At 43.6% G+C, this 11,519-nt stretch overlaps 1 protein-coding gene across 1 annotated transcript in view; it reads right to left on the bottom strand.

Annotated features, from left to right (window-relative positions):
* Positions 1-11,519, bottom strand: part of HEXA (hexosaminidase A (alpha polypeptide)) — a 43,593-nt gene that overhangs the window by 1,672 nt on the left and 30,402 nt on the right. Inside the window, exons 7-16 of the mRNA XM_006888326.1 lie at positions 8,056-8,102; positions 7,309-7,419; positions 6,458-6,559; positions 5,875-6,007; positions 5,127-5,307; positions 4,041-4,127; positions 3,702-3,774; positions 1,570-1,753; positions 1,282-1,372; positions 439-543 (exon numbers count right to left, since the gene is read on the bottom strand). Of these exons, the coding sequence (XP_006888388.1) occupies positions 439-543; positions 1,282-1,372; positions 1,570-1,753; positions 3,702-3,774; positions 4,041-4,127; positions 5,127-5,307; positions 5,875-6,007; positions 6,458-6,559; positions 7,309-7,419; positions 8,056-8,102 (1,114 nt within the window). The remainder of the gene's footprint in view (positions 1-438; positions 544-1,281; positions 1,373-1,569; positions 1,754-3,701; positions 3,775-4,040; positions 4,128-5,126; positions 5,308-5,874; positions 6,008-6,457; positions 6,560-7,308; positions 7,420-8,055; positions 8,103-11,519) is intronic.

Genomic DNA, 11,519 nt, shown 5'->3' with positions numbered 1-11,519 from the left:
GACTGGGGTGAGATGATATCTCATAGTTGTCTTGATTTGCATCTCTCTTAGAGCTAGGGATTTTGAACATTTCTTCATGTGCTTGTTGGCCATCTGAATGCCTTCTTTGGTGAAGTGTCTGTTCATATCCTGTGTCCATTTTTCAACTGGATTATTTACCTTTATGTTGTGGTGGTGCTTGAGTATTTTATAAATTCTAGATGTAAGTCTGTTATCTGACATGTCATTCCCAAATACTTTTCCCCAGTGTGTGGCTTCCCTTTTTACCCCGTTGAAGAAGTTTTTGGATGTGCATAGGGATTTGATTCTCAGAAGGTCCCATTCGTCTATTTTATCTTCTCCTGGTTGTAGATATTGTTACTATTTTTTTTCCTCTAGGTGACTGGGTTCCAAGACCCTGACTCACTCCCGACCTGGGAGGGCCTGGAGCCCACGTACCTCAGCAGCTTGCACCGGAAGTCTGTCAAGCGCCTGAAGGCAAATTCCAAGTTGGTCACTTGCTTGCTGCTCCACAGTCTCTCAGCAACAGCACCTGCTCTGGGCCTGGAGAAAGGGCACAGACAAGACTGGCTCTACTGTCCCTGCATGAGGCTGGACAGTCATAGGCTACAACTCAGAATGACCAGGCCAGCTTTCCAAGAGGAACGATGAATAATCTCATCCCATGCAGTTTACAGCCTATGAAAACTCACTATGAATAGGTCAGCTATGAGCAGATTCTGATCTGGTGGTAATGAGAAGAGAGTGTGCCAATTCAAGGCCAAGGGATGCAATCAGCATCTTGCTCAAAAGTAAGCCTGGCTGGAGGGCTCCCAGTTTGAGAGCTCAACTCCACTTTCATTTAAAAAGTGGACAGTGATGCAACCGTGTCCTTCTCCCAAAGATATGAAAAATCTTACAGTCACTGTTCTTAGCAGTGGCAGCAATTGTTCTCAAAAGTAAACTCTACACACCTAACCAACCAGGTTTGGTGAGGCTGCAGCTTCTGTGGCTGCTAATGAAACAGCCTGGAAAGTCATCTTAGAGGAACCACAGAATCTCACTTCTGGGCTGCTGCATCCTGACAAAGTCACCTCTGTTCTCCAGGCTCATTCTCTTGTAATTTACTGGGCTGTTGGAGAAGTACAGGTGTAAGTCTGGGGAGAAGTGAGTATTAGCTACACAAAAGACAGGTGGAGCTCTGTTCTGGCAGGCTGGAAAAGAGTCTGGAGGGAGCCAGGCAGGACTGCGTCAAAGTGAGAATCTCTGCCCAACCTCCCACTGCCCCCAGGACACCCTTACCAGAGCCTGGGGACCAGGTTTGTGCTGTCCACGTACTCGCCCCACATGCAGGCCTCTCCACCAATTACCAAAGCCTTCTGCTCTTCACTACCTGTGGTAAAAGAAGCAACCACAGATTGTTTGTATTGCTGTGGTCTGATGGCAGCGAGGATAAACTCTGGGCTTCCTCCCACTGCCTTCCTAATGTGACCTTCTCCTCAGTTGTTTCTTCTACTAAAAGGAATTATCTGCTGTCTAGTGCCCTAGCCCGGTCTCCTCTGGTCAGCAAGTTGAGCTTCCGGGTTTTACCGTCAAACGCCAGGGGCTCCACCATGTAGGACTCCTTCCAGTCAAGGCCATACGTTATGCGGTTCAGGTACCAGGGGGCGGAGAGCAGCGCCCGGAAGCCAGCATTTGTGATCCGTTGTAGCTCCTTCATATAGTTTACTGGGGTCACTTCTCGCCATACTTCTACGACCGTGTCTGACTGAATCTGACACAAGAGAACAAATGGGGTGATGGAACACATGGCTGAAGAGATGCCCAGGCTTTGTCTTATGCCTACAAAGTGGGGATACTCCTGCTCCCCAACAGCAATGTATTGCCCTATGATGCAAGATCATTGAGTTCCTCATCCACAGAGATGGTAACACTAGATGTGAGATGAGGTGGGCAAGCAGTGGGGCTGTGGGGAGTCTTCAGGAACAGGTATGTTCAAGAGTCTCCAGGTATTTTTGGGACAGGACAAAGTTCTTGCAGGGGGCTTGCAGGTGGCGGGGGGCTTCAATTTTATATTGAGGAGAAGGAAAGTGTGTTCCTGCAAACCCAAATGACCTCAGACTATGACTTTGGGAGCAAAACGCAGCTCATCATGTCAGTGTGAGGAATTCTAAGTAATCTAGTAGCAGAAATCATCACTCTTGATGAGAGACTTCTGCACCAATGTTCAGAGCAGTATTATTCACTATCACAAGAACATGGAAGCAAGCTTCAACTATTTAGATCCTCCCAAAAGAGCTGTGGGTGAGCATTAACATTACTGGTAAGTATATTCGTTTTCTCCTGGACACAAGAGCCTACTATTTGGTCCTAAAAGCCTTCTGAGGTCCCAACTCTTCTCACTATTTCTTAGTTGTTGGAATGGACGGAAAACCTCATAAGCAGTTCCTACTTTACCTCTGCCTTGCATGCGAACTTCCAAGTTGTAAAACAATGCAGTGGTAGATGGAATTTGCTCCAGGACTTAAGAACAATAAATGACATAGTTGAGTCTCTATATCTTGTGGTTCCTAACCTGTATGCTATAGTAGACAAAGTGCTAGTCAATAGGCCTTTTATTGTAAGAACTACCTTCCCTCTGTAACTTGATTCGTGCCACTATTAGAACCTCTACTTGGAATATTATTGCTTTTTAATTTTTGACTCATGTACTTTTAACTTGTTAGTTAAATTTGTGTCTTCTAGGCTGCAACACTTCCATGATACATCTTCAAGGATATGAACATGTATGGCTAAGCACAATTGATAACAGTGCATCTAGATTCCAAAATCAATCTCCATAATAGTCTATGTGTTTCCTATTGCTAAATGGGCCCTTTAGAGTAGTGAGAGAAGATCTTTACCCTGAAACCTACAGCATCCCTTTTCAGCAGGACGTAGCTAAGAGAATATGCTGTCCCCTTTTCCTTATGAATCAGGGTGAAGTATCTCTCAGGCAGGAGTGATAGGGAATGGCAAAGGACACACTGACAAAGGAGATTAATCAGAACTGGCTTTGACAAGCACTATAGCAATTGGACAATTAAAACAGACTTTCAAGGGGGGAAAAAAGAAGAATGAACTGGGGAGGAGGGTAGAGAAAATAGTGCAACAATGAATGAATGAAAACCCAAAATCTCTGTAAATGTTCACTAAAATTAATAACATTTAATTTTTTTTTAAAAAAGGACATGGAAATAGCCCAGATGTCCAACCACAACTGAATGGATTGTGAAATTATTATACATTTACAGAAAGGAACAATACGCAGCACACAGGAGCAATGATTTTGTAAATTACTACCTATTTTGGGAGGGACTGGAGAGCAATATACTAAGTGAACTCAGTCCCATAAGGACAAATACTGTATAAAACCATTATTGTTGAATGAGTATCCAAGGGAGGAGGGTGGAAGCAGAGGGGTGAGAAGGGGCGGGCGGGTTAATCATAGGGTTGCACAATTTGATGGGTGGGGATGATGAAGGAAATGAGAAAGGTTTGGTGTTAAAACCAATGCGTTCAAATTTGAAATAAACCAGTATTAAAACAAAAAACAACAAAATCAACCCCAACCTCAAAACCTAATCCAAACCAGGACTAGCAAGTCACTGCTGAGGCAGGAAGGGTTTGGGACCTTAGAGGGGCGCTGCAAGGGGCTCCTTCTCTACTCTACCCCAGCTCACCTTGACTTTGTTATCAAACACCTCCTGCCACACCATGTAGCCCTTGCCATAGGTAGAAACGATGTTCAGCAGCCTAGAGGAGGAGGAGAAACAAAGTGTCTACTCAGCTCAGACTCTGGCCTAAGGGTCCCTTGTCCTCGAAGGGTTGAGCCTGGCTTAGCGCTCAGTCCCGACTGAGCAGGGTCCTCCCTATGAGTGAGAACAGATCATTCCAAATGAAAGGACAGGACAAAGGAAAAGTTCAAGCTCAAAGAATAATCACAGAGGGTCTGGCCCTGGGATGGGAACGTAGAGCCCCACCCAGGGGAGAGCCCCAAAGAACCCCGCGCTGCTCCTCACATTTGGATGTAGAGAGACTCGAGCTGCCTAAAGTCGTCACCAAAGCCTTTATTCTTCATAAATCTCTGGATATCTGGATTGGATTTCCTGAATCCGAAAAGAAAATAGAGAGTAATTCTTTCAACATCTTAAAAGCACAAAGCATGAGGATTCGACACCTGGCCTTCTACAACTTTCCTTTTTCAGATGGAAAACAAACAGCTGAACATCACAGAAACCTCAAAATGAGACAGTATGGCTGAAAACACCATCCGAGGAAGCCACTGACACAGGCTGCGACAGGATGGGCCTGGAACTCAACAGTTCCCAGTTTAAACCTCAAAAGAGAACATATATATTCCCCCTCTCTTCAGACCACCCCAAGTGGATCCAAGTTCTTGCCACGGGGCTCCAGCATACTGGATTCTGGCTGCCTAACCTGTAGCTTACCCTTGTACACACTCTGCTGTTCCCTTCATATGCATTCTTCGTTCTAGCTAGAGAATAAGCCTTGGAGTCGGTCACCCACTGAAACTTCCTCACCTCCAATCTACATTTTATTCACATTGTTCTCCTGGAATGCCTTTCCTCTCACGTCCCTAAAATGCCTATTTCCCCAGACCCGGCTCAAGTGACCTCTTCTCTAAAAAGCCTCTCAACCCACTTTTAAAGCTCCTGACAGATGACAGTTTGGACTTCACAATCTTTTAATGAACTAGACACTGTCTGCTCTTAATCTAAAATTCTTCTGGGTCCTGCCTCTTCAGCCACTCTTAAATCTTCATAAACAGGATCATTTTTTTCTAGCTTGGCCTTTGCCAAGACAGTTTCATGCCCAGAACTGGTTTTTCCATAAATATCTGAAGGCTTCAAGAGTGGAGGAAGGGAAATGTTCAGTCACAGTTTTGCCGAAACCAAGTACAGCCTCCCTGCAGATGAAAGAAGAAAGGCCCCGGGTGTGAGCAATCTGGACCAAGGCAGATGGCTGTCTCCAGGCTCAGAGGTGAGGCCCCAAGGAGCAGCTGACTTGGGCTGCCCCACAGTGGGGAGCCTCAATTGTGAGTGAGTGACCCATCAGGCAGGGAAAGAATGATCAAAGGCTCCTACCAGCAGGAGAAATCAACCTCATCTCCTCCAAGGTGAAGATAAAAATCTGGAAAAACAGTGCTGATCTCCAAGAAGAATGCAGTCATGAACTCATAGGTACTGTTAAGAATGGGGTTTACTGGTCCATAGGTGCCAGAGGGCTGGGATCCAGAGTAGCAAGGAGTTAACAATCCAGGGACACCTAAGTTAACAGAGAGCCTGTAAGCGTCACAAATGGCCAGATGCGTGTGCACAAAAACTTAATTATCTAAGTCATACACTCACAAATGTCACTCATACCTACTGAGGCACACCCTGGCATTCGTGTGCCCACAATCACATTCACAGGTGAGTCAGTCAGTTAGAGGCTGAGTTACAATCAGAATTCTATCAGCCACACTCTCAGTTCCTGAAACACGGCTTCCATGCAAGGACACAACAGACTGCAAGAATGTCATTCAGGCAAGGACAGCGGAGGAAATGTGCTCATATTTCAACAGAAAGCAGTGGCTTCTTTCACCTAAAATAAAGCCTCTTTTTTTTTTATCAGTACATAGAGAGATGTTTCATTTTATTTACAAACACATACAAATTCTCCAATAACATGTTGCATTGGACTTGATGTGTCCCCAGTAGGTGCTGATATCAAAATAAAGCCTTTCTGTCCAAATTCTGGGAAAGGTTGATGGAAAATATATCTAGGAGCTGAGACCCTGAAGTCCCACGAAGGAGGAATGACAGATTCTTTCTAGCCCAGAATTATTCTTACCGGCTCCCCAGGACAAAGTGTGGCCTGGGGTGTCAAACTCTGGCACCACACGGATGCCTCGAAGCCGTGCGTATTCAATCACTTCCTTCACATCCTGAACTGTGTAGATGTGGGTGGCAGGATTGTAGGCACCCTAGAAAGCACAAGACACCTTTCAGGCTCTCATGTCCTGAAGACTAGGACTCAAGATACCCTCAGGACTCCTCAAATACCACGAAATCTACCCATAGCCTTTTAGACTCAGACTATTTTTCAAGGAACTTTATCATAATGTCCTACAAGCTATCCCAGCTTCATTCGTCCAGCTCAGCTTCATTATGCCAGTGAAATAAACAAGGAAGGTATTATTTAAATTTAACCAACTATAAGTAAACAAAAGAATAATGAGATTAGAACTATCCCTGGAAGGCCAGAGAGAAAATTAATGACAACATTTAGACTCAATGCAAGTTTCTTGGCCATAAATCTGGTACCATCCCCCATGTCCATGTGTCTACCTAAAACAGGGCTGTTTAAAATTGGAGCCATTGACCTAGCCAGGATCAGATGCCAACACTACAGACTTGGCAAAAGTGAAACATACCATTCTGGAAAGCTCAGGAAAAGCGATGCTCTCATATGGAAAGGAAGGATCATCTACCAGATGCCAGTGGAACACGTTGAATTTATTGTATGCCATGACATCCTGTAGGTCAGAGCACATGCTATAAACCCATCACATCTACTGCGGTGTCATCTTCACACCAGGGATGCACTGGGCAAGCTGTCAGGTTCCCACACGCACCCCCGTGGGATCAGCTCCTCCCTGTCTCAGCTCCCAACGAAGTGTATGCAGGTCTCGGCATCAATTCTTTCTACATTGGTGTGGAGAGAAGGCAGAATATTTCTTCTTTTCCCAGGGCACATGCACAGACTGAGAGTGGGAGTGAGAGCCTTCCATAAGCTCCTAAAGTCTGGTGACCCATGTTTCTTTCCAGTTATCATTTGTGTTGGGTTGTATGACTAACACAGATGTAAACTATGAGATCTGCTGAGAACATTATAAACTGACGCATTGAGAAGCCAAGGCTGATGGAATAAGTTGGCTGCTTTGGTTGTACCAGAGGAGGAAAGGGAAAATCAGGCATGAGATGGATGAGCAAGTGTCAAATAAAAAAATGCACACTCCAACTCAGGAGAGTTAAGACTTCTCCAGTGACAACTTTTGATTATCTCTTTTCTATGAACTTGTCTTAAACTCAAGTTAGTGCTCCCTGATGAAAGAAGACAACACCCTAAATCATGTGCTGCAACCTAGGAGACTGCCCAGGAATTGGTTAGCAGTAGTTAGTGTGGTAAAATCATTCTACTGTCTTTTGAGTTTTAGGAATGGGATATCTGCTCTATTCTTTCCCAACTGCCCTAGAGATGAAAAAGGCCTCACGGCCTAGGTACCAGAGTATCCAGGATCATAGACAGTGGCAGATAATGGCGAGATGTATCCAACAGCAAACCCCGGTGAGGGAAGCGAGGGAAGTCCACAATGTCCGTCTTGTTGACAAAAAACTGTGCAGATAAATATGAAACATGTCAGAATCAAGGGTGTGAGAAAGATACACCCAAGTTTTCTAGGGTGAAAACAAAAACGAACCCCAAATGAAATCAAACACAAAAAACTCCCCAACTGAAAACTAATCTTGCTAAACACCCCATCCTCCACATCAGTGATTCAAATGCCACCACACCACTCAACTTACAGAGTCTTGATTTTCACTGACAATTACCCCATCCTTATTTTCCTCCAAGGAGTATGGCCTCAAACTCAAATGTGCTGCTGTGGAGTCGGTTTTAATTCACAGTGACCCTCGATGGGGTGGGTTTCTGAGGTCACAAACTATATGGGAGGAGACTGCTCATCTTAAGGAGTGAGTGGCGGATTTGAAATGCTAGAGAAGAACCCTCTTGGGGGAAGCCGCAAGACTCTGGACTACATGCCACGTAACTGAGGAGAACCAGACAACAATGACTACCAACAGGCCAAACCTATCAAACCAGCTCGCCATTCACACTTCCTCCTATAGCCTCGATGGAGCCATCTCAAGTTTCCTCAGGCAAAACAAGAGAATTCTAGGACTCTTAACACAGGGAATAACACCTCTGGAAACTAAGAAAATGAGTCCTTTCAGAGGGTTGACAACTCACAGTGCCATTAGCAGATGTCCAGATAAGCTGGCTGAAAGTCTCCAAGCCTGTGGGGAAATAGGCAGAATAAAGTCAGGGAGGTGGGTGGAGTGAGACACATCTATTCGAAGATTCCTAATAAACATAGCACAATATTTGGGCACAGTGTAGGTTTGATGATTCTTAATAATTACTGAAAAGGGAAAACAAGGAGGTCTGTATACATTTCTATTTTATATTTATTTTGGGAGGTTGCAGTGTAAAAGGTTTTAGGGGTCTTCAGTGAAGTACAAACACCTTTAAAACCCCTATGCCTCTTCTCCAAATTTCCTGAACCTTGAATTCACAAGGCAGTAAAATGAGATAACACCAAGTGAGCTTGTTGCAGGGCAAACTAGCCTACAAAGGGTTTAGGTTTTCTATGCCTATTACCTCTCAAGTGCTAAGAGAGTGGAAAAGAGATTAAAAAGTTTGAGGTTCCAAGGAGCTTGAGTCCATAGTTAAATAGGAACTGAATTGACACATGGCTGACCCTCTAATAGGTTTTCGGAAGAAATCGTCCATCCTCCTCCAGCAGAGCAGCTGGTGGACCCAAACAGCATGTCTTTGGGATTGGAGCGCAGCTTCTTACCATTAGGTCAACAGAATTCCCAGTTAAACACAGGGAAAAAACCCAAACCATTCTTCCGCTTCAGAGTCTGAGAAGAGTCCTGGTTGTAGGGAGTTGAGATGAGGAGGCATCAAGCAACCCAGAATTGGTCACTCCACCACCAGAGACTATTCCAGATTCCAGCAAGGCCTGAGGGCAGAACATTTCACAAACTCCACAACTTGGAGTGCAAACCCAGCAGAAACTGCACAAAGGATTACCAGTACCCCAAATACCAAGAAGGAAAGAATACATGAAACCTGAGTAGTCATTCAGCATCCCAATAAGATAAAGACTGATATACATGGTTTGGGGTCAATACCCTGAGACTCTGGAGTCCAATATTTGGAATCTTAGATTTTTTTTTTCCTCCTAGAGGGAAGTTTGGTAAACTATACTTCATGTCATATACTTTGGGCATGTTGTCAGGAAAGCCCAATCCTTGGAAAAAAATGGAAAAGATGGAGGGCCAGAGAAAAAGAGGAAGACCCTCAACAAAATGGACTGACACAGGGATTTTAACAATGGGCTTTGAGCCCACTGTATCAGAGATACGAACAGACATGGTGAGGATAGTGCTGGTTAAAGTTCAGCTCTGTTGTTCACAGCGGTGCCATAAGTTGTAGCTGACTTAATGTCACCTAACAACAATACAACGTAATTCTTAGAACCCACACAAAATCTACAGAAAGGCAAAAAGTGAAGTCAGTATGCTGTCCTTCTAAAGCAAAGGAGATGAGATCAGGATCAAGGAATAAAGACAAGTTAAAATAAGGTTTGGAATTAGGTGAAAATTTTCTCAATCACCAGTAAGAGTGATCACAAAAAGTAGTAGAGGTATTTTTTTTTCAGAATTAACAAAGCTTATTTCGAGTTCGAACCCGGGCTCCCGAGTGCTGACACAGCAGCATCCAGCTGAGAGCCTAGTAGAGGTATTTTATACCAAGTTTGTATTTAAGAAGCAAATACCTTTCTCAATAGGGCAGAGATGTGTTAGCAGAGTTTCCTTTTCTGCTGAAATAATACAGTTCTACTCTTTGTGTTTTATCGACTATGCAAAGGCACTTGACTACATGGTTGGTTCATAACAAATTATGGCTAACTTTGAGAAGAATGGAAATCCCAGAACAATTAATTATGCTCATGTGAAACCTATACCTAGCCTAGAGGTGGTTGTGAGAACAGAGCAAGGGGATAGTGCCTTGTTTAAGATCAAGATAGATGTGCGTCAGGGCTGTATCCTTTCTCCATATGTGTTCACTCTGTATGAACAAATCAGTATTTTTAAAAAGAACAAACCATATGCCTGTATTACTTATAGAAGTGCCATTTTTTATTTCGCCCTCCGACTTTGTGCTTGTGCCTTCAGTACTTTCTCAACCATTTTTTGCTCCTCAATAAGGAAAGCACACTTGATCCTGTAACGGACACACTCAGCACACTTGAAATAACCATAAGCCCTGGTGACATGCCTGCTTTTGACAACCTCCTGAGAACTTTAGGTCTCACAGCACAAATTCCTCTTAGTCTGCCTGGGCACACACCACATGCAGATTTCAGTGCTTTCCCAACCTTCTTGGTATAAAGGTAAACAATTCTATTACAAGGTGTTCAGAACAGCCGACTTTTGTTAGAGGCTGGATTGTAGGACAGTCAACAACGGTAGGTCAGACGCCGGACCACTCTGAATGACTATACACCGTATCTCCGGAAGACAAAACTGGACTTTATGAAGAAGAAGCATCAAGAATGAAGAAAGACTCATTAACAACCAGTATTATGCAGATGACAAAACCTTGGTTGCTGAAAATGAAGAGGACTTGAGACACTTACTGCAGAAGAGCAAAGACTGAAGCATTCATTAGGATCTAACACCAAGAAAAGAAAAATCCTCCTCACTGGACCAACAGGCAATATTATGATAGATATAGAAAAGACTGAAAAGACTATTTCATCAATGGAAAAAAAGACTGAAATTGTTACATCTTGCTTAGGTCCACAATCAACACCCTTGGTATTGTCAAGAAGAGATCAGAAGATGTGCTATGGTAGGGAAATACACTGCCAAGGACCTCTCCAAAGTTCTAAGGAGCAGTAATGTTAATTTAAAGGCTAAGATAAATGTTAGAAAATAAGGATAATATAATAATAGATAAATAAAGAAAGTAAGGATAATAAAGAGGAATTGAAACCTTTGAGTGGTGGTGTTGGAGAAGAGTGTTGAACATCTCACTAACTGTCAGGAGAACAAACAAGTATGTACTGGATAAAGTACAAGCGGGTGCTCCTTGTAGGCAAAACTTCATCTCAATACTTTGGACATGTTGTTAGGAGGCCAGTCCCTGGAAAAGGACATTTGGAAAAGTGTAAGGTAAGTGAGACAGAGAAAGTCTCAATGAGCTGGACCGTGGACAGTGACTATAGCAATGGGCTCAAGTATACTAGAGATGATGAGGATAGCACAGGATAGGGCAAGATTCAGATCTGTTCTTGGGGCTGCTGTCAGATACACTTAACTTGCTGGGACCCAATGCTGCTGCCAACGCTGCTGTCATGACTACCAACACCACCACATAGCAAACTATATAGTCCTATGTCACATATATTACTAGTAACTGGAATAATTATTTTTAAATAAATTTGTTTGCATTTTTGGTATGTAGAAGTTGGAAGCAAGCAAGGATTGGTGATTAGAAAATATGGCCTTTGTGATAGAAATGAGGCTGTAGGTCACATGATACAATTTTGTATGAACAATGACTTCACAAATAATTTTAAAAGATCAAAAATGATTGACTACACAGTGTGGATCTTGCTGGATGGGATACACAGGACT

Source organism: Elephantulus edwardii, unplaced genomic scaffold, assembly GCF_000299155.1.
Source record: "Elephantulus edwardii isolate Elephantulus edwardi_28Jun2011 unplaced genomic scaffold, EleEdw1.0 scaffold00066, whole genome shotgun sequence".
In the NCBI taxonomy this organism is placed as follows: Eukaryota; Metazoa; Chordata; class Mammalia; order Macroscelidea; family Macroscelididae; genus Elephantulus; species Elephantulus edwardii.
Note: the sequence above shows the minus strand (reverse complement) of the source record. Positions and strands in the feature narration are given on the sequence as shown.